At 44.6% G+C, this 27,006-nt stretch overlaps 1 protein-coding gene across 16 annotated transcripts in view; it reads left to right on the top strand.

Moving 5' to 3' along the window:
• The window catches only part of FNBP1 (formin binding protein 1), a 49,390-nt gene extending 22,672 nt beyond the window's left edge, over positions 1–26,718 (top strand). For 2 of the 16 annotated variants that reach the window (XM_039345134.1, XM_039345149.1), the window contains exons 7-19: positions 3,980–4,108; positions 5,006–5,152; positions 6,497–6,691; positions 9,506–9,688; positions 12,033–12,122; positions 15,734–15,748; positions 15,927–15,962; positions 18,616–18,725; positions 19,468–19,600; positions 20,135–20,259; positions 21,175–21,314; positions 21,488–21,646; positions 22,113–26,718. In XM_039345134.1, coding sequence (XP_039201068.1) covers positions 3,980–4,108; positions 5,006–5,152; positions 6,497–6,691; positions 9,506–9,688; positions 12,033–12,122; positions 15,734–15,748; positions 15,927–15,962; positions 18,616–18,725; positions 19,468–19,600; positions 20,135–20,259; positions 21,175–21,314; positions 21,488–21,646; positions 22,113–22,120 — 1,470 coding nt within the window. In that variant the 3' untranslated portion in view covers positions 22,121–26,718. The remainder of the gene's footprint in view (positions 1–3,979; positions 4,109–5,005; positions 5,153–6,496; positions 6,692–9,505; positions 9,689–12,032; positions 12,123–15,733; positions 15,749–15,926; positions 15,963–18,615; positions 18,726–19,467; positions 19,601–20,134; positions 20,260–21,174; positions 21,315–21,487; positions 21,647–22,112) is intronic. The other 14 variants (XR_005556908.1, XM_039345136.1, XM_039345135.1 and 11 more) reach the window with 14 other exon arrangements.
• Positions 26,719–27,006: the final 288 nt, after the last annotated feature.

The following is a 27,006-nucleotide window of genomic DNA, read 5'->3' as shown; positions in this document are numbered from 1 at the left end:
ATTGACTTTGCTTGCCAGAAGCCTGCTGGGGCCGTCCCTTTTCTTGGCACCTCCTGGACATTCAACGCCACGCCATCCGTGCCTGGTGTGCAGATGCCATGTTGCTGGCCCGAGAGAACAGTATGTGTGTTTTTGTGTAGTGTGTTAAGGCTTAAGTCCCTTTCTTTGCGTTGCTGGGGACATGTGATGTGAAGCTTACATAATTGCGGTGCAGAATAGCACATTGTTTATGTATGGGGCAGCTGCTGCTGTTGTTGCTTCTGATTCTCTCTCTCCCTTCTCTTTCTTTCTCTTTCTCCCTCTTCTCTCTCTTTCCCTCTTCTCTCTCTCTCTCTCTCTCCTCTTTCTCTCTCTTCTCTTTCTCTGTTCTGTTCTATTTCTCTCTTTTTCTCCCTCTCTCTTCTCTTTATCTGTTTTATTTTTTTCTCCTCTCTGTCTCTTTCTGTTCTATTCCTCTCTCTCTCTTCCTCTCTCCTTTCTCCCTTCTCTTTCTGTCTCCTCTTTTCTCTCTCTCTTCTTTCTCTGTTTTCTCTATATATTCTATTTCTCTCTTCCTTCTCTCTCTCTCTCTCTCTCCTCTCTTCTCTCTCTCTTCTCTTTGTCTTTTATTTTTCTCTCCTTTCTGTCTCTCTTCTATTCCTCTCTCTCTCTCTTCTCTTTCTCTCTGTACCTTAGCGCTAACTCGGTTTTCGCAGGATGACGCAACCGAGTTGTTTTCAATCTCTATCTTTTGTTACCAGCCACTTTTTCTGGTTTTCCCTTGGCTTGGCTGCCTCCTTCCTGTGGCATGAGATTTCCCTGCCTCTGGAGGCAGCTGCCTTGCTTTCAGGTTGAGTGTAGAAAGCTAAAATAAGTTGTAGAAAGCTAAAATAAGTTGTGTTTCAGTGAGCTGGCCAGAACAGGACTGATTTGCTTGGCTGGGTTCGATCGGCCACTCTTCTTTTCAGCAACCACAACTCACTGTTGCTTCCCGTTGCTAAGCGAGGCGGTTGCTTGTCGCAGTTGTTAAATGAGTCGCTGCAGTTGTTCAAAGTTAGTAACACGGTTGTTAAGTGAATCTTGCACCCCCGTTGAATCTGCTTGTCAGAAGATCACGAAAGGTGATCACGTGATGCCGGGACGCTGCCGCCGTCATAAATACGAGCCAGTTGCTCAGCGTCCAAATTTTGATCCCGTGACTCTGGGGATGCTGCAACGGTCGTAAGTGTGGAAAACGGTCATAAGTCTCTTTTTTCAGTGCTGTTTAATGGCCATTAAACAAACTGCTGTAAGCAGAGGACGACCTATAGCTTGGCTAAAATTTGGAAGTGTCCGGAGATTTTGTGCATTTCGTTATGGCTTATTTTATAACTATAATCAATTATTCCAAGTTCCCCTCTCTGAACGTTTGCCTTTTCCCAACCTTGGCAGGCAGGAAGAAGGGAGGCTGTTGGCGGAGTGAAAAATTGTGACGGGCCTGAAAAAGTGAGCAGGCGTGCTTTTAGCTCAGGCTTCCATTCTTTTACCATTTTGGGGAAACTCCGGCAGGGAAGGGACGGTGCTCCCTCCCACGCAGGGTTATGGTTAGCCCAGCTGGGGCAGAACGGGTGGGGCGTCCCAGGGATGTAGGGCTGGCTCTGCACTCCTGGCCAGAGTCCCCTCGGAGCTTTTGCTTCTGTGTGTGTGTGTGTGTTTTCTCCCTCGTCAGCCCAGCCCCGGGAGATGATTGGGCTGGGTTGAAAGCCTTGGATGATATTTGGCTGAGGCTGTTTAAGGAAAGGCTGCATTTTGTTGCTATGAGCCTGAGCAATGTGGAAAATATTTTTCCTTTCTGAGCACTGCATTCCTCCTTTTCTTTCTCCTTCTTATCCTCCCCTTCTCCAATTTATTTATCCCGTTCTCCCCTCCCCCTCTTTATCTATCTCCTCCTTCACCTTCTCTTTCTCTTCCATCTTCTCCTTTTCTTCTTCCCCTTCCTGTCTTTATCTCCACTTTCCTTCGCCTTCTCTTCATCCTCTTCCTTTCTTTCTTTAGCTCCTCCTCCTTCTTCCTTCCTTCCTTCCTTCCCACTCTTTTTGCTCCTCTTTCCACCTTGGTCAAGCTGTGGACGTTTCATGACCTTGTTTGCCAAACTAATCTGTATTGATGCTCCTTGCATAATAGGGACTACTATCTTGTTTTCCTTTTGCATCCTTCCAAGAGAGCACCCTTTGGGGAAAAATAATAATAATCCACCTTTGTCGAGCTGTGGACATTTTGTGACCTTGTTTGCCAAACTAATCTGAAAAAGTTCTAAAAGCTGCTTGCGTTCTCGTGGTACTAGATTTCCGCTTGCGAGGTTTATGGTGCTAGATTTCAACCTGCAGGGATTTTTTTTTTTAAAAAAAGTATTCAGATAGATCATTTATCCCATTCTGTCTCTGAATTTCTCAATTATACTCTGCAGAAACGGTTAATCCCTACACCACTTTGTTATTTTTTTTCCTCTTGTTCCTGAAGCCACCCCACTTCCTAACACGAGGGTCTCTTTTCAAGTTGTGTATTTGTTTAAATACTCCCAACCAGCCAAACAAGCCGCAAGGGAGCCCCTTGATCTAAAACCAGCGGCAAAACATATCCGTTGCCGTATCAGGCAATCACATCGGGGTTTAAATAAATAAAAAGATGAATCATTTTTCCGAAGGCCAGGAAAATTCAGCCTTGCTGGGTGTGGGGAAGGATGGATAAAGTTCCATGGAAAATACAGAGAAACCTATTTTGCTTCTGGGTGGTCTGTTCACTGCCCCGCACACCTATCTACACAATCCCCAAACCCCCTCCCCAGCTGCATTTTGAAGCCCAGCCAAAGAGATGATTATCTTGAATATCATCCTGATTATTTTTAGGAAGAGCTGGAGATGAAAGCAAGTTGCTTTTATAAAAGGGACATGAACGTTTTGTATTTTTTAACAGGAGGGGGATTCTGCCAAATGGCAAAGGAATGCACTCTGCACACTTGCAGGGGCACCCTCTTCACCCTGGGCGTTCCTCCCCGGGCCCTTCCCCAAAGCCGGCTGTCTCGCAGCCGCATCCAGGCTGCGAGCGGGAGCCGAGTTCCAGGGCGGTGGGGATGAAAAGGGATTTGATGCGAAGCAGATGAGAGGGAGGCCGGAGAGGCAGCCGAACCAAGTGGGCTGTGAAACGAACGCCAGACGGTGAAGATCTTGCTAAAAGGCAGAGGTGGGCGGAGAAGCCAGGCTACAAAGGGATTGTTGATGGAAAATATTTATGCAAAGACAGCGTAAATTGCCAGCAGGAAATAATTTAACCAATTTCTGCTTCTAGAGAGATTGCCCAACGCTTCTCTGGCCCTTAAATTGTTTTTTATATCCTGCCTGCAACTGAAGGTAGTGAACATCCTTTCTGCTCCTCTTTCCCCCCCCCTCAACAACAACCCTGCAAGGTGGGTTGGGGAGAGAGAGAGAGAGAGAGAGAGAGAGAGAGAGAAAGAGAGAGGGAGGGAGGGAGAGGGAGAAAGAAAGTGAGAGAGAGAGACAGAGAGAGAGAGACAGAGAGAGACAGAGACAGAGACTGTCCCAAAGATATCCTGCCAGCTTTCGCACCTAAAGCCGGACTAGAACTCACCATCACCTGGTGATTGACTCAAAGTCAACCAACCAGATTCGACGCCTAAAACAGGACTAGAACTCACCGTCTCCTGGGGATTGGCCCAAAGTCACCCAGCCAGCTTTCATGTGTAAGTCGGTGCTAGAACTCCCAGCCTCCTGGTTTCTAGTCCAGCATTTTAACCTCTCCAGCAAACTGACCCTCTTCCCTTTTTCTCAGCCAGTTTCTGCTTCTGGGGGGTCTTTGCCCATCCCTCCATTATTTCCCAGGCTGCTTTGCAACAGAAGTCATGGGGGGGGGGAGTCTTGAAAAGGGGTGCAAATCTCTCAGAAGTCATTTGCCAACGGGCTGTTTTGTTGAGAGGGTGTCAACGTTTCCGTTCTTCCTCCTCCAGGCCCGCCAGCAAGCCCAGCTCCGTCACCAGATGGCCGAAGACAGCAAAGGAGAGTATTTGTCCACCTTACAGAAGTTCAACCACGAGCAGCGAGAGCATTACCACACGCATATTCCCAATATTTTCCAGGTGAGGGTCCTTCTTGGCCTTGCAAACTGCAACCTCTCACAGGGGCTCCGAATTGTCTTTGGAGCTGGCAATATAGTCCTCGACTTCCGACTGCAGATTTCGGTGGCTAAGCTGTTGTTCGGTGGGGTTTGTCCCCTTTGGTGACTTGTCTTGCCACAGTTCATTAAGCGAATCCTTGCAGTTGTTAAGGGAGTCACACAGTCGTTAAGGGAATCAGGCTTCCCCCCGTTGACTTTGCTTGTCAGAAGGTCGCAAAAGGAGGTCACGTCACCCCCCGGGACACTGCGACCGTCATAAATAAGAACCAGTTGCATGTCAGTTTTGATCATGTGGCCACGGAGATGCTGCAATGGTCGTAAGTGTGAAAAATGGACCTGAGTCCCTTTTTCTCCCAGCGGTGTTGTAACTTGGAACAGTCACTCAATGAACGGTCGTAAGTCAAGGATTACCTCTGTGAAGGCAGCACAACCTCTCCTGATCTCCCGCTAGTTTTTGCTCCACCTGATTAAACTCTGGCAGGAACTCAGACTGGGGAGCAACACAGCGGCCTCTTGTCCGGAAGACTCCAGGGCTGTCGTTGTGTTGACGCCATTGTTTGTCATGCCGTTGTCACTCACCACTCTGCAGCTGGAGAGGCAGGGCACGGATGGGGCAGGCCGGTGCCAGGTTCAACCAACTGAGCTTTACAGTTTTATTGGTCCTTTGTAAAGCCAGGCTATCTAGGGTAACCTCACCTTCCTCTCATTTCTCAGTAGCCCCGTCTTAGTTTCGGTGCTGATCCCTTGTTGTTTGCACTTGAAATGTGTGGGAGTGTGTAGACCTAACTTATGAGGTTGCTACAAGGGTGTGTGGGGGTCCTTGAAAGATATTTAACCTGTGGTTCCTTCTCCTTCCCAGAAAATCCAGGACATGGAAGAGAGACGGATAATCAGAATAGGTGAATCTATGAAAACGTTTGCTGAGGTGGATCGCCAGGTGACGCCCATCATCGGGAAGTGTCTGGATGAGATCACCAAGGCGGTGGACGCCGTTGATCCAAAGCAGGTAAGTGGTCAGCTTCCTTCGGGCGCAAAATCAAAACCTGGATTTCGAAGAGGGCGTTATTTAACCCTGTTTGTCAGGTGCAAAAACAGGTTTGGTTTGAAACCGAATCGGATTTGGTTTCTTCCTTGCAACTTTTTATTATGCTTAAGGCAATGCATCCATTATCCCCTTTCACATAGACTTACAACCAATTTGCTCAACAACCATTCTGCTTAGCAATGGACGTTCTGGCGTCAATTTTGGACATAAGCTGAGGACTCCTTGCATTTCATCTCCTGCAAGCCAGAGGGGGCCACCCCTGTGGCGTCTCTCTAGGACAGAGATGTGTAGGATGTAGATACAGATTTTAAACGGTACAAACTTAGAAAGCTGAGAGCAGTGCATTTGCTCTCGATTGCTGGTTTCCTGTTTCCTCTCCCCCCTCAGATGAAGCCGGATCTGGCCACGTTTGGCCCCACTGCCGTGATAGGAGGTTGAAAGCCAGGGTGGAGGATGTGGCCTGGCTTGGAGAAGATAAAGCAAAGGGTTCAAAAGTTTGGAAAAAGAGGAGGCAGAACAATCAGGATGTGGCTCCCGTTGCTTTCTTTGTCCCTCCCGTTCAGACCTTTTCCGCTCTTCATTTCCTCTTCCTGTCCTGTAAAGATTTGGGGTAAACAGCATCCCGAGTGTTGCTTCTTCCAAGGTGGAGAGCAATCCACCCTCCACACAAGTGATGTAGAAATGGATGACGAGGGTCTGACGGGTGGTCCTCGGCTTACGACCATTTGTTTAGCGACCGTTAGGAGTTACAAGGGAGAAAAAGTGACTTACCCTCAGTCCTCATCGCAGTAGGGTACCGACTGTGGTTGCAAATTGAGGACTAATGCTAGGCAGCCCTGCTTCAAATCCTTCTGGGCACTGCACAGCTAGTCCTCGACTTACAGCCACAATTCAGCCCAAAATTACCATTGCTAAGCGAGACATTTCTTCAGTGAGCTTTGCCACATTTTACAACCTTTCTTTACCCAGGTTTGAATGAACCTCTGCATTTGTTAAATTAGTTAACATGGTTGTTAAGTGAATCTGGCTTCCCCAGGGATTTTGCTTGTCAAACGGTCGCAAAAGGTGATCACGTGATTCCGGGACGCTGCAACTGTCACAAGTACATGTCAGTTGCCAAGCTTCTGAATTTTCCTCTTCAAGGAAAAAAACCAAGCGAGTCCAGCAACCTTTTGAAAAAGCACCTTTGGGATAATCCTGACCCGGAGACCTTGATCGTTTGCATCCTCGCTGGCTCCTCTAAGTTCTTGAGGTCCAGATCCCCAATTGGTGACCCTGTTTTCTGCCGTTGTGTGTCCCGTCCAGGACTCTCAGCTGGTGATCGACGCCTTCAAATCCGGCTTCGAACCTCCGGGAGACGTCGACTTTGAAGACTTCACCCAGCCAATCAAGCGAGCTGTTTCGGAATCCAGTCTCTCCAACTCCAAAGAGGGCAAATCTGAATCCAGATTTTCAAGCAAGTCCAAGGGCAAATTATGGCCGTTCATAAAAAAAAACAAGGTATATAACACTATTTTTCCCACGTGCATTTTGGCCTCGTTATTCACACTTTTGTACAGTAGTATTGCTACTTGTGAGTTTTTTTCTTTGAAAGCCCAGCAGTGAAGTGTGTTTTTTTTTCTCTTTTTCTCTCTTTCTCTCTTCTTTTTTTATTTTTTATTTTAAATAGAAATTAGTTTCTAAGAACTAATAGCTGATGGTCCTGTTTGAAATTTAATGTAACGGTTTTCTTTTAATTGGCAAAGTTTGTTTGTTTTTTTTTAATTTTTTGATGCATTTTCTTTTGAAATTATGGTTCTTTTGATTATAATTTACATTTAGCTTTTAATACCGAATTGATTTGAATTGGTTTAAAGTTAGTTTTGGCTCTGTTTCAGTTGTATCTTCGCCATGGTGGTTACGGGTAGTCCTCAACTTACGACCACAACTGAGCCCAAAATTTACGTTGCTAAGCAAGACATTTCTGAAGTGAGTTTTGCCCCATTTCACGACCTTTCTTGCCACTGTTGCTAAGCGAACCACTGCAGTTGTTAAATTAGTAAGCCGGTTGTTAAGTGGATCTGGCTTCCCCATTGACTTTGCTTGTCAGATGGTCGCAAAAGGGGATCACGTGACCCCAAAGGGACACTGCAACCGTCCTAAGTACATGCCAGTTGCCAAGCATCTGAATTTTGATCACGTGACCATGGGGATGCTGCCACGGTCACAAATGTGAAAATCATTTTTCAGTGCCGTTGTAACCTTGAACGGTCACTAAATGAACTGTTGTACGTTGAGGACTACCTGTATTTCTTTTCTTTTTTTTTTAAACTTTCCTGCTCAATTCTAAATAATTGCTGTCCCTTCTTTTTTTTTTTTTTTCCCATGCCTGCCTCAGTTGCTTCTCTGGTTCCATTGCTCAACCCTTTCCAGCTAATTCAATCATTTAGGGAAGCAGAAGTCTTCCCCGGTACCAATTTCTCCATTGTTAAATTGGGCCGGAAGCATCTTCATTAGAACTCCATCCTTCCCGGTCCAACTAGGAAACATGATTTATTTGCTCAACCTGCATGATCTCTCTTTCCACCAAACATTTGCTCCACTGTCCACGTCAGCTTTTGGAGGGTGGGCCCTTACGAAGCAGGGGCCAGAAACTCACGGACCACAGCAATGGGTGCTTCAACCCACCGTGTGACTTTTCCTTGTCTGTGGCTCATGAAATGGTATTGAGATGGAAAAAGTGAGGAAAAGACCAACCCTTTTGAAGTTCAGCCCAGCTTTCGTGTCTCATTTGTGGTGGGACAGTATCTATGGGTACTTCTTGGCTAGCGTTCTGGGGCAGAGAAGCAAATGTTTGGGATGGGCAGGTCTAACCCTCTTCACGTGCACCAACTTCTCCTTTTCATCACCAGCATGATCAACGCATGAATAAGCCATGTTCCTGGGCTCTTCATCTTGCGTTGGGTTGACACCCCTTCTGCAGATGTAGGTTTCTCCCATCCTTTTTTTGCCTTCTACACCATTAGCCCCTGGTTTGGGTGTAGGATGAGATTGGACAAGTAGTCCTCCACGCTTCCCCCTTGACCTTCACTTTACTGATCTCTGTGGTTGCACCTCGTTCTTTGATGTCCACCAGTGGTTTTCTTCAAACAATACAGAGGTATTCAGCTCCCATAATTCTCAGCCACAATGAAATAGGCAACAGAATTCTGGTTGTAGAAGTTTGTAGGTCTGGAGGGCGCTCCCAGAAATCCCAACGCAGACCAAATGTGGGTTGGAAAAACTGGGAGTTAAAGTCCACCGTCTGAAGTCCTTGTCTTCCAAATCCCAGAATGTTCAGCAATGGCGTGTTCACTGGGGAATTTGGGGGGTTGTCATTCACCCATCTGGGGATGGACATCCTCGGGAGCTATCATCACCTGACCACCTAACATCATCAGTGCTGTGAGTGTGACTCTCTCCCTGTCTATGTACAGAAGTTCAGAGCTTGGTTGTTTTCTTGCAGACATTACACTACCCAGTTAGGTAACATCATCAGTGCTGGAAAGGAGCTAGCTTCTCCTCAGTGCTACATTTTAACACTGATGCTAGCAATAGCAATAGCCCTGAGACTTCTATACCGCTTCATAGTGCTCTGATCTACTGCATGTAAACAGGGAGAAAGCCACACTCACTAGCACTGATGACATTACCTAGTTGGGTCATGAAATGTCTGCAAGAAAACAACCAAACTCAGAGAGCACCCAGGACCTCACAATTCAGTCCTAACCTACAAATATTCTCTTGGATCAGCACTTTCCAGTTTATTTAACACCGCAATTGGGAATGGAGGTTGGGAAACTGTCTCTTTTTAGTTCCACGTTAGCTTCTCCTCCTGCATGGCGCATGGTGAGCAACCCCAGCATCTTAATCACTTACTAAAAACGGCTTTTTGATCATGCCTTCCTTTGGGAAAAACGTTTCTTTTCCATTCAAGACGTCGAACCTCCCCCTCCTCTTGTTTTCTTCCTCTCTTTTTCCCCAGCCACATTCTGCTTTGCTTCCCTGATTTAAAAACCCCATGACGTCAACGAGTTTTGCTTTTCTTTGCCCACCTCCGTGGCTGTTTTTGGGAGGAATTCTTCCAAAGTTTGATTTCAGCAGTTTTTTTTTCCCCCCTATCTGTTTTGGTTTAGTTTTCCTTTTGGTGCTTGTAATTTTTGTGTGTGTGCTCTGTGCTTTATTTTATTTTATTTTTTGTTCCAGGTTTGGTTTTTTTAACCTTTTGATTTCATTGTGTTGTTGTTGTTTTGTTTTCTTTTTTAATTCTATCACTTCTCCATCTCTTATACGTAGCTTATGTCCCTTTTAACACCCCCCTATCAGCCTCCTCCTCTGCCCCCTTCCTCTGCCTCGCCTTCTGCTCTTCCAAATGGCCCTCAGTCCCCCAAGCAGCCAAAGGAACCCCTCTCCCATCGCTTCAACGAGTTCATGACCTCCAAACCCAAAATCCACTGCTTCAGGAGCCTAAAGCGTGGGGTAAGTTCTCTGGGTGTGTCTGTCGGCTTTCCTCTCCTCTTCCATTGCACGTTCCGTTGTGACGTTTGGGGAAACTGAGGTGTACGTCCACCCGTGCCTTCCTTCCTTCCTCGTAGAGGGCCATAGTGGTGTGTCAGACCTGTAGCTTGGCAATGAGATGCCAAGAAGTAGAATTCAACACGGAGTCAAAAACCACCACGGTGAAACCACAAAAACGTCGCACAGATCAGGAAATGAAAGGACCACTTTATACTGCAGTGGGGTCCTGGGTCCAGTTCTGTTCACCACAATGCAAAAAAGATGCCGAGACCCTAGAAAGAGGGCAGAGAAGAGCAACAAAGGCAATCTGGGGTCAGGAATCTAAATCTCATGGTTTATTTGGGGGGGAACTAGGTAGGTCTAGTCTAGTGAAAAGAAGAACTAGGGGTGACATGATAGCAGTATTCCAGTTCTGGAGGGGCAGCCAGGGAGAAGAGGGGGTCCCCCTATTCTCCAAAGCACCTGAAAGCAGGGCAAGAAGCAACTTAGGAGAAATTTCCTGTTAGGACAATTAACCAGTGGAACTCCTTGCCTCCAGAAGTTGTGGGTGCACCATCACTGGAGGCTTTTGAGAAGAGACTAGACAGCCCTTTGTCTGAAATGGTATAGGTTCTCCTGCCTGAGCAGGGGGTTAGACTAGAAGACCTCCAAGGTCCCTTCCAATTCTGTTTTTTCTGTTATTCTATTTGGCCATCAAAACAATCAAATCTGAGCAGTGTCTCTAGAGTAAGGGTGCTTCATTTAGTGACATTCAAAGTTGCAACGGCACCAAAAATGGTGCTTTCCCCCCCCCCCAGCGGTCGTTAACCGATTGCAATCGTCATTTTTAGTGACTCTCCACTTGAACCTTTGTGGTTTCTGTTCCGATGGATGTTATTGACTCCTTCCCTTATCATATAATTGTCTGTTTTGCATCCAGAAATGTGTTTTTAATCATTTGCCATGTTTTACTTTTGATTCTTTCTTGAACTTGTGCATTATGGGCGTACAATCCCATTGTGATCCTCCAACTTAATACTTTTCCAATCTGCCTGCCACAATGCCTTAAAAAAAAAAGATTAATTTCTTCCTTTTTTCAGCTTTTGGGGATGTTGATTTTATTTTAGCACTGTTTCAGCCCTGGCTTGCTTGCAGATTAATAGCGTGTGATTATTTTTCTCTGCAGTCCAAATTCGGTAGGTACTTGGTGTTTTTAGAAAGAAAAGTGAAATAAACTGTGTTGACCAAGGGCTGTTTTTCGTGTTATGATGTTCACATCCTCTGAAACCCCACCGAAGCTGGAAAATTTAAGATGGATTTCACTTATTTGGGATTAAACTGTTAGCTGGTGTTTGGTAGGACAGGATATTTAAAATGGCCACATCTAAATTGGATGGAGTATAATTCAGCGTAAAACAATTTCTGCGAAACTCAAAAAAACGTCCTGCCTCTAAAAGTTAGCCTGTCAGGGAATAAACTGCCAGGCTAGTTTTCTTAATGCGAGGAGTGTTAAGTTGTTATTATTAGTAGTAGTAACTGGGGCACACTTAGGATTTTCCTGTGACTGGATAAATTATTCAGTTTTCTGGCTTGGAATAACCCAGTATAGTAGATCAGAGTTAGTGACTGTTTAGTATTTAGCTAGTTAATTTTTTAGCTAGGTGTTTTTTTTTTTCCTGGTCTAGCTGTTTTCTCTCTCCTGCTCACTCCTCCTTCAGTTCTGGATTATGAAGAATTCTGCTCAGAATTTGCATCCAAAGCAGATGCTTCTCGTATTAAACGCTTCATGGGGAGGGGGTGTCTCTGTGTCCCCTTTCTCTTGCTCAGCTTTTTTTCTGAGACCCAGGGAGGACCAGTACAGGTAGTCCTCAACTTACGTCCATATGGTCATAAGTCAGGCTGATCCTTAACTGAACCATTGTGTGCCCAACCTGATTTTATGACTTCTTTTTTTTTACGATGGTCATTAAGCAAATTCACATAGCCGTTAAGGGAAATCCATGGTCATTAAGTCCACCCATTATCTGCAGCCAGGCATGTCTCATTTAACAACGGCATTGATTAGCGCTGGATGTTCTGGTCCTGATTCACGGTCATAAGCCGAGGACTACCTGTGTTAGATCGTAACCTGGCCACCCTCTTTGCTGATTGCTGGCTTGCAGTTCAGAGGATCTTTGTTCATTTTGTTTCAATCACGCTCCAGCTAGAGGTAATCTTTATATTGCTGTAGGAAAAGTAAATGTAGATCTCTTTTATTTTTTTTGTTCTTCCTTCTCCTCCTCCTCTTCCTCCGTTTTAATACCTGTATTTTCTTTTGCTGACTCAGCAACAGTCTCAGTCTTTGTACTTTGACAAAGAACACATGAAGAGGCGATTAGGCAGAGCCACCTATGCCGTGGAAGCTAGGGAGTACATTGTAAGTCCCATGGATGGTGTGGACAGCCCAGGCCATCATTGGCGCAACCACTGACTTCTTTGCAACGGGGCAAGGGGAGGGGGCAAGCTCCAATCTGGCCCTCCGCAACCCCGGATCGGTCGGGAGATTGCAAAACCCCAAATTCTGATGAAAGGCAGAGCTGCCTTCCACCCACCCCTTTGTGCCTTACGAGGCTCTTCCACGGCACCGAGGTGCCCCGATAATCTTGGCCTAACCGTTCGGAAACCGCCCTCTTGCCCGCTGTAAACGAGAGTCATGGTTTGCCACGTGCCAGTGACACCCAGATCCTCCGGCTTCTCCATGCGCTGCCGCGTGTTCTTCGTTGCTTGCGGCTTTTCCTCCATCATCGGCTCCCCGCAAAAGGATCCCTCTGCTGCATCCTGACAACATGCGCCCCGGAGGATTTTGCCCTTGGTTTCAGGTTCAAGAAAGGGGCCTTGTGAGAAATCAGAGCCTGGCCCACCCCTTTCCTCTGCGGATCTGTCGCAAATGGCCATCAGTTGGGGGGAAAACCCCGAATAAATGAAGTGGGAAATATGGTTGGAAATGGCGCAACTGAACTTGATCCTCAAATGTATACCTTGCGATTACATAGACCTTCAACTTCAGCTGCTAGAAGATGTGTGGACTTCAACTCCCAGAATTCCCCAGCGGGTTGAGGAATTCTGGGAGTTGAAGCCCACCCATCTTCAAGAGGTCCAAGTTGATAAACACATGACTTTTTTTTTCTTAAGGAGAGGACTTAAAGGGCTTTGACATTTTCTTATACCTTTTTTCCCCCTGCAATTTCTCAGTGAAATCCAGGATTAGATCATTTATTTGAGGAGTAACTTTAGGCATCATCCCTGGGTAGCCAATTTTGCTATTGTTGGTTTTCCCACCAGGATTCTTTGTCTGAGTCAGTGCAAGTCATATAATTCAACTGTTGAATTTCGGGCGTGCATCACCCTGGACATTAAATCCCAAACATGCTAAACTGGTTGGGTTAAAGCCAGTTTAAGCCATCCTAGTGTCATCCAAAGAAACCAAGGTTAAGCGTGGAAAACCAGAATCTAGTGATCAGGTTGCTCGTAGCCAAAGAATTAAAGCAGCATCCAGGTAAAAAAGACTGAAATGAGTTTCATTTTATTCATTTATTTATTTTACAGGGCTATGAAAAACCCAGGAAGTTAAAAGGAATTCTAAAAATTAACCACAGCCCAATCAGTAGAACGAAAGTTTTTTTTTTACAGTAATCAAACCAGTTTATTTTTAACATAATTTGTATTCAAATTCTCATAGTAAAATATAAATGAAAAAAAAAAGATAACGGGAAAAGGGGAAGAGAAAAAAGGGAGAAAGAGAAGCGTGGGAAAAGAAAGGAAGTAACACTGGAGGTTTGTAAGAAGAGATTGGACAACCATTTGTCTGAAATGGTGTAAGGTTTCCTGCTTGAGCAGGGGGTTGGACTGGAAGACCTCCAAGGCCCCATTCAACTCTCTTATTATGTTAAGAAAAAAGGATTAACTTCCAACTTCTTTTCAGCGCCGTAAAATAAAAATAATAAAATACAGCCTCAACATTTCAGTTTCACATGCTTTGTACACATGAGCCGCTGTTATAACAACAACTCCTTTTTTTTTTCCAATCATTCCATAGGAGCTTTTTTGGGGACTTCGTATGGCATAATATTTTTTACTTTCAGCCACCTAAGAATCTGGAGCTCCACTTTTTTTATTTAATTCCTTCTTCTCACCATGGATGCAAAGTTTTTAAGACCGCATTCTGGAACCTTTGGGGCAGTCATGTTGACAGTTTAAAAGCCTCCACCGTAGATGCAAAAAAAAAAAAAAAAAATCCGGGGGGGGGAAAAACCACCCTGCAAAACAACACCTTTGGTCTCATTTCCGCCTTCCTCCTCTGTGTCTCTTCCCCTGCCTCATTTTGTAAGCTGTAGATATGCTGTATATATGTGTGGTCCAGCCCATAGCATCTATGGAGTGACCGGTAAAAGAGTGGCCTTGTTGGATGGCAAATTCGTAGCTTTGGCGTCGTTTTTTTCCTGTCTAGAGAGTGACCAGCTTTGACTCATAGCGCATGCTTCTCGTAGGGATGTGTTCTTTCCTCTGGCAATCATCCCTTGTAGTTTTGATAGCCTGCATGTAGCTGTTGGAGATGTGTAGTAGCCTTGTGTCTTTGTAGATGTTCACAGCCATTGGGGGGGGGGCGAGGGGGGATGGGACAGCAAAGGAGATGCTCGGATTTTGAGGGCCGGCGTTGAGTGACAGGGACTGAGAGATGCTCGCCCTTCAGTTTTCTGCAAGTCAATTGCATTTATTCTATTTTTTTAAATGCAAAAGGCCGTGATAAAATGGACTTTTGAACAGAGGTTCAACCCCTGGTGGGTTCAGGTAAGTGAGGGGGGGAGATTATAAACCCACGTTGCAGCTTGGCAGGCGGGGTTGGAAACTCCAGGGGACTGGGTCCATGGCTTAGGTGATTTATTATTTATGTCCCACCTTTATTATTATTATTATTATTTTGATAAACAACTCACAGTAGCAAACATACCTAATACTCCTCCTCTCCCTTGTGGGCTGAGAGAGAGGGACTGGTCCAAAGTCTCCAAGATAGAGAAATTACCTTGATGGAAATATGTAAGATTTGTTCACTAAACAAAAGGGATTAAAACCTTTGTCCAGAACATAACAAGATAACTTTCAGAAGCTACTCTGGTAGATTTAAAAGATTCCAACTTGGTCTCAGATTTTATTTTTATTTTACTTGGATAAATTAAAATACCGGGATGTGCTAGCTCATTCCATGCAGGGAAGAGGTTTGTTTATTTTTAGAATTTGGTTTACTCTCAGCCTTTATTTTTAGATATTTCAGCAGGATATTATCTGACCTATTTTAAAATCCAGGACAGGAAGCCCTAATTGTGAATCTATTAAAATGTTACTGGCAGATTAAAAAAAGCCTAAAATTGTACCAGCCATTCCCATGTTTTGAACGATGGCTGTAAAACCCATGTCTATGGTGAACACATCAGTAAGCTGGAGTTTTAATTGTTTTATGTAATAACAATCCATTTATTTCACCGGCTTCATCTAAGGCTAAACTTTTAGCTTATATATCTATATCTATCTACTGAGGTCTTTTGGCTGTGAATTAATACAAAATCATACTTGGAAGCAACAAACACAATCCTAATAATTACATTTTAAAAGTTAAAGGGTCTAAACCAGAAGGAGTCACTTTTGAATATCAGTTCTCAAGTCACCTTTTTTTTGCAGAGGCTGGTTAGCATGGAAGAGGCAGGATCAAAAAACAAAACAAAAAACAAACACTGAATTTGTATCTTCTGGCTGTTGGGAGACCAAGGCAGTATTTTTTTGCCCCTTTACGATCTTGTGAACCTTTGCAAAGTTGTGTAACAAGCAGTGTCCATTTGCACAAGCTGAGCAGACTCTGTGCGTGTGTCCAGCTCATTTGCATCGTTTTATTAGAAACCGTTTGAAGCTTTGTCTTCTTTTTCTGATACGTTCTTTTCTTTCTCTCTCTCTCTCTTTTTTTCCCCCTTCTCCGTCCTCCTCCGTTTTAACACGAAGCTTTCCCTGAAGCTGGTAAGCACCATCCCAGCATGAATATTTTTTTAAAAAAAAATCACCATTTTATGTGTGTGACTTGCAGCTTATCCAAACAGCTACATTGAAAAATAACTTTTTTTTCCTGTTGTCTTTTTTTTTCTGTGTTTGTGTTTGTGTGTGTTTATTTATTTTATTTTATTTTGGCCGTTATCAGATAACTTTGAATATGCAGGTCTGGAATTTAATGGAGGTGATCCCATTTTAATGCTGTTAATGAACTACTAAGAATTAACTTGTGGTGTTTCAATTTAATTAGATGGCTTTCAGAAAGCGGCATGATGCAGGCTGTAAAAACATAGACAGTAGGCTTGTCATTCTGAACTGACAGACAGTCTTGAAACAGATTTAAAATAATTCAATTTGGGTGAAAAAGACACTTTTCTCCATCCACAGGTGGGGACAGGGAAGAAGACAAAGTGTTGAACTCAATGAACAACAGAGAAAAGTCTGGCCAATTCAGATCACAATTTGTTAAAAAAATAAATAATGCTCCCAAATGAAAGGAGAGTTAGGATAGCAAGTTTTTGGATTGCACAGCGGGTTTTTTTGTTTGTTTGTTTGTTTTGCAAATTCCAAGAATGTGTTAGTTAAAGGTTTGCTATCCTAGTTACAAATTACATTATTCCAAATTGGCAAGGAACTGAAAAGACCCATCTGCTGATTTTTCCCCCCCAAATAAAATATGTGGTATCACTTTTCACTGCTAAAAGATTTTCCTCCTATCTGAAGCAGCCAACTGTCCAGAAAAAAACTCAATATTTGATACCAAAGCACCTGAGGGCAGGACAAGAAGCAACGGATGGAAATTAATTCAAGGAGAGAAGCAATTTGGAACTAAGGAGAAATTTCCTGACAGTGAGAACCATCAATCAGTGGACAATCTAACTTAGAGAGAATTCTATAGATTCTTAATCAGTGGAACAGCTTGCCACTGGAAGTTGTGGGTGCTCCATCACTGGAGGTTTTCAAAAAGAGATTTTTTTCGGACCCTACCCAATGGAGAACTAAAGGATCCTCAGGAATATATAAATAAATTGTCCTTGATATAAGCCTTGGCGGATCCTTCTCTGTCCTTCTTTGAGTTCAAACTGATCACCTCTTTCCCAGTCTTAATAACTGGACCCAACAGAGGCCATCTTGGTTATCCATTTGTCTTGGTCTGCTAGCAAACTATGTTTTTCAGCCTTTCATGTGCAAACTCCCCAAACTAATGCTATTTAACCCCATCCCAGCAAATTTCAAAAGAATAACTCCATTTAATTCCAAAAACTGAGGCTGGTGATGAGGGATTTTCACGGCAGGTTCATCCTACATTCCAGCTCAAAGAGAAGGCTTGCTCAAATATCTTCACGGTGAATCAGTTGGTGGGTTAAGTTTGGCACTACAGGTAGTCCTCGACGTACGACTGCAATTGAGCCCCAAATTTCTGTCGATAAGCGAGACAGTTTGTTAAGTGAGTAGTACAATCCTAAGTCCTTTTTTTCAGTGATGTTGTAACTTCAAACGGTCACTAAGCAAACTGTTGTAAGTCGAGGATTCCCTGTAATTATTTGTTGTTCTGAAATTTTGTCAGGCTTGGAGCTGCTTGGAGCAAGAATTCTGGGTGGAATAATCAGAGGCAGTTCAGGCGGTGAATAGATCGATCAAGTCAAACTCAGACAGTTGATTGACTGGCTTGTTGATGGACAGCATCCGGATAAGTTGGAACCAAGCAGCCCGGCCTCAGATTAAGCTTTCCTTGCGTTTGTTAGCTGGGTTTAACAACCAGAATAATTGTCAAGGGAGCCTGCTTATTTTCCTAACCAGAAGGGCTTCAATTCTGCATGAGGAAATTCAAAGCCACATGGCAGATCTGCCCGAGGGAAAACATTCTTCTTTTGAACGGACGGATGATAAAAAAAAGAATATTAAATGACAGGCTGATTTCTTTTCAGGGTGGAATGAAGCATGCAGGAAAGTAGGTGAAAAGCAAAATAAATTCAATCTTTTGCCCGGAAATCTGAAACCTCCTTCCTCTGAGGTTTGCAAAAGGCCAGTCTTATCCCCAGCCTATGTTTTAATCAACCTCCTGTGAAGCTCTCCGGTCCAGAAAACAGCTAATTTCCGGCTTAATCTGGCCCTGATGGGTTGTAGATTTGATGGTGATTCCACTTCTACCCCTTTTCAACAGCTGCAGCCGTAAAGATCATGCCTTCGCTCTCATTTGCATACCGTAGCGGTAGTCCTCCATTTACGACCGTTTAGTGATCATTTTAAAGCGGACATTCATAGGTTTCCCTGAGCGAAGTGCCATAAGAGGAGAGCCATAGTAGTCCAGGTTGGGGGGGGGGGGGAGAAAAAGAAATCAGAAGTTTGATAGCGCTTTTTCTGACAAATGTTATGACGTTTGTGGAATAAATTTAATTAAATTAAGCTTTTGTCAGATGCAGCTCTCTTCATCCATAACCCATTTTTCCTTTCCCTTTTCTCACCCAACTCCCTCCTCATTTAAACCTTAGATCAATCTAGCCATTCTGTGCATCCGACATGAAGAGAATTGTGGCTTACAAAAGCTTTTTAAAAGCCTTTTTGTAAAATGAGCTATTCAGAAAAGGTGCTCCCAGTTGTATCTCAGAAGAGAGCGCGGGAACTCCCTGCGATTGGCTGTTCAACAGCCAATCCGCCGCCTTAAAAATGCCTTTAAGTCAATGAAGGCAACACCTTTGGATAGCTAATTGGGTCAGAATATTGCAATGCAGGCCAATAAAATCTCGGGTGTGGTGGAGGCGTCCCTGGGAACTTCGTCACAATTGAGAGATTTCAGTTTCCTCTTTTTCTCCTTTTTCTCCTTCCTGCAATCCCAGGGAGGAGGACCAGAAGATTACAGCAATCTTCCCCCGGAGCAACGAAGAAAGAAACTCCAGCAAAAGGTGGATGAAATCAACAAGGACATTCAGAAAGAGTTGGATCAAAGGTAGATCAAACGATATGAAAAAAGAATATTGAGATTCCAGAAAGAGTGCAGAGAAGAGCAACAAAGATGATTGGGGGACTGGAGGCTAAAACATCTGCAGGAATTGGGTTTGTCTTGTCTAAGGAAGAGAAGGACCAGGGGTGACATGATAGCAGTCTCCCAATACTTGAGGGGCTGCCATAAAGAGAAAGGGGTCAACCTATTTTCCAAAGCACCAGAAGGCAGGAGATGAAACAATTGGTGGAAATTACTCAAGGAGACAACCAACCTGGAATTAAGGAGAAACTTCCTAACAGTGAGAACAACTAATCATGGAACAAATTGCCTGTGGTTAGTCCAAGACTGGAGGTTTTTAAGATGAGATTGGACAGCCATTTATCTGGACTGGGATTGGGTCTCCTGCTTGAGTAAGGGGTTGGACTAGAAGACCTCCAAAGTGTCCCTTCCAGTTAAAGTAGCTAAAGTACAAATGCAGAATGCTTTTCCTGGCTCTGGTTTTACAGAATAAATGCAAAAGCTGGTTCCCAAACTGGGAAAGTTTTATCTTCCAGCAGGAATGCCTCCCATTGTTGGCGAAGAAACCTGCCTATACGATCATTGTTAGAATTAAAATAACAGTCTTTGGTCATGGGGATATAGTGACTCTAAATGGACTAGTACCTGCCCACTCCACGTGCTGAAAAGGCGTGGACAGTGATTTTAAGTGCCTGGCGGATGATGGCTCTTCCCTCTTCCTTCACAGAGAGGCCTTAACGAAAATGAAAGATGTCTACATCAAGAACCCCCAAATGGGGGACGCAGCCAGCGTGGACATTAAGTTAGCTGAACTCGGACAAAACTTGGAGAAGCTGAGGCTGGAAATACAAAAATTTGAGGTAGGGAGTTATCTAAGCCAGAGGTCCCCAACCTTTTGGGCACCAGGGACTGGTTCCACGGAGAAAGGCTTTTCCACGGACCAGAGAGTACGTGGTTTTGTGTGCTGCCTGCATCCCACGGATGGGGCTTTGTTTGTGCAGACCAGTTGCTGACATACTATGGCCTGATACTGGTCCATGAACTGGGGGTTGGGGACCCCCTAATCTGAGCATCAGTTACGGTGTTTTTGTCCCGCCGGGCTGGTCAGATCCAAATGATTTTTCCAAGATGCTGAAATATATCCGTCAGCATTGCAAGATAATCCAGAGAAAAAGCCCAATTCTCTCTCTATTGTCCGGTCACCTTAACAGAATCTTGCAGGGCTGCAAGTACCTGTCCTCTCCTGTCAGGGACTCTTCTGAGATGTTTCCCCCGCCCCTTTTCTATCTCTGGGCTGAGATACCTTTATCTGGTCTGCCGTTCTTCCTCCCGTCTCCCAAGGCTGTTCCCACAGACCATTCAAGTCCCTCATTTCCCGTCATTCTCGGCTTCAGGGCTGGTTAGCAGAGGTGGAAGGTCGTTTACCTGTCCGGACAGAGGCGATGCGCCGCCAGAGTGGAGCGTACGAGCCCCAGAGCAACACCTTGACCGTCACCAACTGTGTCCAAGACCGAGAGAGGTACAGTACCTGTATAGTGCAGGTGGCAAAGGTTTGGTGCCCTGCCCTCTTGGATGCCAGCCTTGTGAATGGTGGTGCAACCCTCACCTCGCTTTGATACTTGATTTCTGTGGCACCTTTCTCTCCTCCAAGAACAACAACCTTGAGAGGTAGGCTGAGTGGAGAGAGGTTGGCCTGGGGATTCTTAGAGAGCTCCCGTGTCTGACAGCCGTTTGGAATCTGGCTGCAATCTCAGGTTTAATTTCTTCCAAGATCTCTCTGGATCCCAGGCAAACTGATCTCAGCCTACACGGGTGGCTAGGTTAAAAGGGGTGGAGTCATGTTGCAAAAGTTTAAGAGATTAAGATTAGATTGAGATAACCTTTATTGTCTCTCTTTTTTTTTTTTTTTTACTGTGAGTGGCATGTTCCATGAGCTCAGGTGCATTGTACATTTTGTTGCCTGGAGCACACACCCTGCAAGGCAGCAGACGGCTCGTGTTGCAAGCTGCAGTGGGCTGCAGCTGCCAAAAAAGCCAATGCAGTCCCAGGCTGCATCGAGATATGAAGTGACACATTGCTTTATGCTGCACTGGTGAGGTCACACTGACAATACTGTGTCCAGTTTTGGTCACTTCAATATAAACAAGAAGTTGAGACTCCGGAAAGAGTGCAGAGAAGTGCAACAAGGACAATTAGGGGTCTGGAGGCTAAAAGACACGATGAAAGGTTGCGAGGAGAAGGATGAGGGGCGACATGATAGTATTTTTCCAATACTTGAGGGGCTGCCACAGAGAAGAGGGGGTCGACCTATTCTCCAAAGAGGTCAGAACTTCACAGAAGAGATCCAGGGTGAGGGGCAGCGTCTCCTCCCTTCGAAGCCCATCTGACAGCTTGCTATAGTGGCTGCCTTCTCTTGCCCTTTTCCTGTCTTGAGCAGTCCCGATGGCGGTTACACAGAGGAACCCAGCCAGGAGAGTGACATGAAAACGCCGACGACCGAATTTGACGATGAATTTGACGACGAGGAACCCCTTCCCACAATTGGCACCTGCAAGGCTCTGTACACCTTTGAAGGTAAGGGGGGGGAATTCCCCAAACAGGGCCCAGCAGATTCTGGTGAAAACATTCTGGCACGCCCTTTACAAAAACGCCCAGGACTAGCCTGATGCAGAGGATGTGACCTGAATTTAGGGGCTTTTGGGGGGGGGGACCGCCCGTATTGATCCACCTCAACTTCTCATTTGCAGGACAGAACGAAGGAACCATATCCGTGACGGAAGGAGAAACCTTGTATGTCATAGAGGAAGACAAAGGGGATGGGTGGACCCGCATCCGGAGGAACGAGGATGAGGAAGGCTACGTCCCCACTTCCTACGTTGATGTCTTTTTGGAGAAGAATGCCAAAGGTAACAGGGCTTATACAGGTGGTCCTCGGCTTACGACTACAGTTAAGCCCCAAGTTTCCATTGCTAAGCAAGACACTTTTTAAGTGAGTCTTGCCCCATTTTAAGACCTCTCTTGCCAGGGTTGTTAAGTGAATCACTGCAGTGCTTAACTTAGTCACACGGTTGTTAAGTGAATCTGCCTTCCTCCTCGACTTTGCTTGTCAGAAGGTCGCAAAAGGGGATCACGTGACCCCCCCCCGGGACACTGCGACCGTCATAAATAGGAGTCCGTTGCCCAGCGTCTGAATTGTGATCACGTGACTTTTGCTGCAACGGTCGTAAGTGTGAAAAATGGTCATAAGTCGCTTTTTTCAGTGCTGCCGTTACTTCGAGCGGACACTAAAGGAGCCGTTGTAAGTCCTTTAGTGTACATTTCTTCCTCCCCCCCACTACTCTTATTGTTTGTTTGGATTTTTTTTTTTTTTAGATTCCTAAAGAAAAAAAAAATCAAGAAGTCAGTTGCTGTTACAAGAGCTTCGGGACGAGCTTGGCCACAGGAGAAGAAACTGATGATTGGATTTTATGATTATTTTGAAACGCGACCCGTTTTCAAAACCACCTCTGGCGTTTGCGAGCGTGGGATGAAAGGGAGGGAGAATGAATGAATGAAGCCCTCGTGGAAGGAGAATTAAAACTCCCTTCTAAAACTGTCCTTCAAGCTCACCCTTCATTGCTTCTTACGTTCACCAGCATTTTGGCTGTGGCACCAAGGAATCCATCCTGGCTGGGGGTTCGAGAGATTCCCACCACGGCCTTCCGGATCCAAACTGTGGGATCCTCTCTCCCCCCCCCCCCCCAGAGAAGGGATGGAATCAGAGCTGACCCTTACTCACCCATTTTCTCACCCCAGATCCTCAAAGGATTTTGCAAACAGGTTTTTGTTTCTCTTACGCAGCAGGTGTGAAAGAGGGATTTTCCTAGCCGGTGTCTTCAAAACCAAGGTATTATTAGATGGATGGTCTCACTACTAGATAGAAATTTGAATTCGCAATGAAGTCTGAAATTGTACGTTGGGTCCACAGCTAATTCTAGGGCCTAAGGCTGAAATAATTTTTGTTTTAATCTAGCAGATCTACCTAATAGTCTTCAGCTTGGGTGCGTGTGTGTGTGGCTTTGCACCCTGTTGTGATTGCTTGAGAAGAAAATGGAGGAATTGGAAGGATTCTGCTTAGAGCAGAAGATGGAAATGTTTCCTATTAGGAGTCTGTAGGACCTCTTGGCCACATTGAGGAGATCACTTCCATCCCCATTGGTTAGGCTAGCCTGTATGGTCCTCCTTGAGGACCCAAGACTGGAGAAGAATGCAAAGGACGTTCCCCTCCAGCTGGGTGAGTGGTTGTGTTTGGTGTGACCCACACCATGGTGTGGTGGGAGGACCCCATTTCTCCTGTCTCTGCACTGCACTCACTCCATCTGTCCATCACATCAAGATCCAGAGGAGGCTCATCGGAAGGAGAACAGGCTTCTATCAGGGTTTAGACTAAGGCATATTGAAGCACAGTGTTAGCGTGATGTATAAATGAAGCTGCAGAGTTTGGCCATTCATGGTGAGCCAAAAGCGTGCCTTGCCCAGACCAAGCTACTCATGTTCAGAAACACCCTGTTTTGGTCCTGGGTTCAAGCAGTTCCACAGAACCTGCAGAAAGCGGTTCAGAGGTCCTGGTTTTAGGCTGCTAAGATGGTCAAATCAGAGGTGTCTTTTGATAGCCTTGGTGTTCACCAGGACTTCGGTTCCATGGCTCACCTATGCTAAAAAAAAATCCATGACGGGGTCTCCAGCTCTCCTGCAGGCAGGAATTCAGATTTCCATTCTAGGAAGTGCCATGGGATAATGGATCCCTTTCATCCTACAGATCTCTTAGAAAGAATTAGGGATTTTTTTTTCCACCGGGGTCAACCTCAGTGGCTTGAAGAGCAGGTGGACTTCAACTCCCAGAACTCTCAAGCCAGGCCAGATGTTTGCCTGATGAATTTTGGGAGGAAAGGCCAGGAAAACGGGCACCAACCCAAAACCTTGCTCAGCTCCCCAGGGATCTGTCTGCCCACCTGCATTAACTTTTATTTCACCAACATTCTTTTAGCTAACCAACATCATTCATGTCAGTCTTGGTTTTTTTCTCCTCTCGGCTTGTTTGTCCACTGTTCTGCCCTCTCTGCGTCACCCGGGTCGCCTTCTCCTGCCCTTTTAATTTATTAAATTATTTTGCATGGCGCCTCTCTAAATCCACTTTCCTTTTCTTGCACGTCCACTCCCGTGTTTATTTATTTCAGCTTTTCCCAACTCCATCCTGCTTGTGGACTCTCCTGCCTGGGCAATGGGCTGGAATAGAAGACCTCCAAGGTCCCCCTTCCAGCCCTTGGATTCTGTGATCCATCCAGCCAAATGTCACTGTGATTCCCGCCCTTCTCAGCTCCTGCCTGCTCTCAAGTTCCATCCCAGTTTTTAGTTCCATTTTGGGGGCTGCGCCGTCAAATCAAAGTGGCGGGCGTGCTCAGCATCCCCAAAGATCTACGATCCTTCCCAAAACTGGAGCCTTGTCGCAGATTCACTAAGAAGGCTATTACTGTGCCGAGTTCGAGAGACTGCCGGTTTTGAACTCGCCTCTTCTCAGGAGCCTCTGCAGTTTGGGGAGCCAAAAGGGGACTGGGGTAGCTCCGGATTGCAGCTTCAACGAGCTGTGCCTGCAGCCTAGATTTGAAAGACGGAGCAATCTCTCCAAGAACGGGAGAGTCAGATCTCGTTTCTCCATCCAAAGAAGTGAAAAGGACTTGCTGGAACTGATTTTCAAGGAATTTTTGAAGGATTCCCTGCCTAGGTAACGCATCGCCAAGAAAACTTGAGTTTTCCCGACATTTTTTCAGTGAAGAAGGTCATAAGCAAGGAAGTGAAGAGTTGGAAGCTGAAGTAGACACTGGAAATACTCTCCAGATCAGCAGTTTAATACGAGTGGACTATCAGTATCCATTTGTGGATATAATTGCACCATTATAACTCCTTCCATCTCCTCACCATTAAAATATCCTGGTGAAAGAAAAGTAAAACTTGACTGCTACAAACCTCAGCGAGCTAGGAACAACTCTAGGAATTGCCAGCCTGGGTTGGCTGATGATTGGGAGACCAAAAGCCCAAGAAAATAAATTGAGCCTCCACTCTTGGGAATAGTCTAATTGTGAGGATCAGAGGCTGGGGAGGGGGGCCTTTGCTGCAAATAAGCTGTCAACTGCAGCATATTTGTGTACCTGCCTGTTTGGGATGGGCATGGAAAATTCAGGGAAGGGGCTTTTTTTTTTCAAAATTGTTACCCTGGTGGGCCAGGCTGACCCCCAAACCTTCCTCAAGCAGAAGGCAGGCTAGCCTTCCAGAAAGTTTCCAGGGAGAGTTTGAGGAAGTCCAAAGCAAAAAATAAAAAAAAATAAGTTTCAGCACGATTTGGCAAGAGAGCTGCCTATTTGCTACTCGATTTAGGAAACTGCAGCTTGGGACAGTGGCTGAGTCATTGGCGCAAAATTAAATTGAGGGACTTCCCAAAATAAACATCCTGCTTTAGTTTAAAAATCCCATTTTCTTCTCCTTTCCCAAATCTGTTGTCCTCAGAAAAGATCTCTCTCTCTGCTCTCTTTTGATCCTTTTTTGGGAGCAACTTCGCTTTTCCCCCAGAAAAATAAAATTAAAAAATGCTTTTTGTAAGCATCATGTTTGATGCACCACTGAATCTAAGATCTCACTAGACTATTCCTGACCAGGAATGTCCACGCGGAGAAAGATATACCCAACTGTAGTTTGTTTTCCACAAACCAAGATTACAATTGATGCATGGGTTCAATCTCCTTTTTTTATTCAGGTGCAAAGACTGAAAAAAAAATAAAAATGAGCTGTGCCATCATTATATTAGGGAAGGACCCGCCAAATAGTTTATCTGTCTAGCTTAATATTTCTGCAAACCTTGATATGACATGGGTTTAATTTGGAAAAAAAGAAAGAGAGAAGTGGATGAGTTTAAGACGTAGAGGATGGGAAATTTATCAGTTCTTTCATTTTTCAACCCTGGAATAGAGCAAATGCCTAAGACCCATTTTCTTTGAAATGCTTATTTTTCATGCAACAGTAGAGAAAAAAAAAATGTTAAGGACAGAGAATTGTTATCTGCCCTTAATTTTAATTCAATTATTTTTTGGGTTGCCTGTTTTACAGGGGATTTGGCTTCCCAAGGCTTAACCATACGCCTACCCAAGATGGCTGGGGGGGGGGGGAGAAATACTTTAGGAAATCATGGTGCCAAAAAAGCTGTAGTTTTGAGTCCCAATGTATGTTTTGATTTGGAAGACTTGGAACTTTCATACAAATGGCATAATAAATTTAAGATAATTTTTTTCAAAAAATCTATTTCAGAATATTGTCCCTCGACCCCAGAACCCCAGATAACCCCCTATGTTAGAATATATATATTTGAAAAGTTTCATCTATGCTTAAAAAGCATGCATGAAATTTTAATGCAGGGCCTTAGAGGTATGAATTTGAAGTAGACAAGTAACACCAACAGTTCCTAAAAAGTTTTTCCTGGTTAGGATCAGACTAAAAAGACAGATTATCCTGGCCTCTCAACTCATCCTCTACTCTTGCTAACGCCCTTTCTTACCATCTGTAAATAGACAAGAGAGAAAAAAAATATTTACTGAAAAACTGTGTTTTAATGCTGAGTATTTTTCAAAAGTTCTGTGTACTCCCCATCCCTCCTTCTCATGCTTGAAGTGTCAAAAAGGTTTAAAAAGAAAAAAAACCCGCCAAATTATATTTTAACATGAAATGTCAAGCACTTTTTGTTTCGTTTTCATTTTTTTAATGGTTTACTTCTGTGTATTTAGGCACTGGATTCTTTTTATGTAGGTTTTTGGTGGCAACTTAAATGTCTCTGTGTATGTATGATTTTCCTAGCTGAAAAAAGGTGTAAAGGAAATCCGAGTTCTAGTGTTTTGACTCATTTTATTTCTGGCAACAGAATTCAATCAAATAAAGTGCTTCCATTTGAAAGCGAGCGCAGACTTGAACTATGATTGCTGCACATTGGGATGGGTTTATTAGAAATGTAGAAAGGGAGGGGGGACAATTACCAATTTTGCACCTACATGCTTGCAACAGAACACACAGTCCTTGACTTACGAGAATTTCCATTGCTATGATGATGAAATGAGTCTTGCCTTATTTTGGTGAATCACTGCAGCCAGTCTTGGCTGCATTCTTTTTTTCTTAATTTCTTTCCTTCCTTCCTCTCTCCCTCCTTCCTTCCTTTCCTCCCTCCCTCCTTCTCCCTTCCTTCCATTCC

The sequence above is a fragment of the Crotalus tigris genome, unplaced genomic scaffold (assembly GCF_016545835.1).
Source record: "Crotalus tigris isolate CLP2741 ecotype Arizona unplaced genomic scaffold, ASM1654583v1 scf7180000017940.1788314, whole genome shotgun sequence".
In the NCBI taxonomy this organism is placed as follows: domain Eukaryota; kingdom Metazoa; phylum Chordata; class Lepidosauria; order Squamata; family Viperidae; genus Crotalus; species Crotalus tigris.
This window is presented reverse-complemented; position numbering and strand designations above follow the sequence as displayed.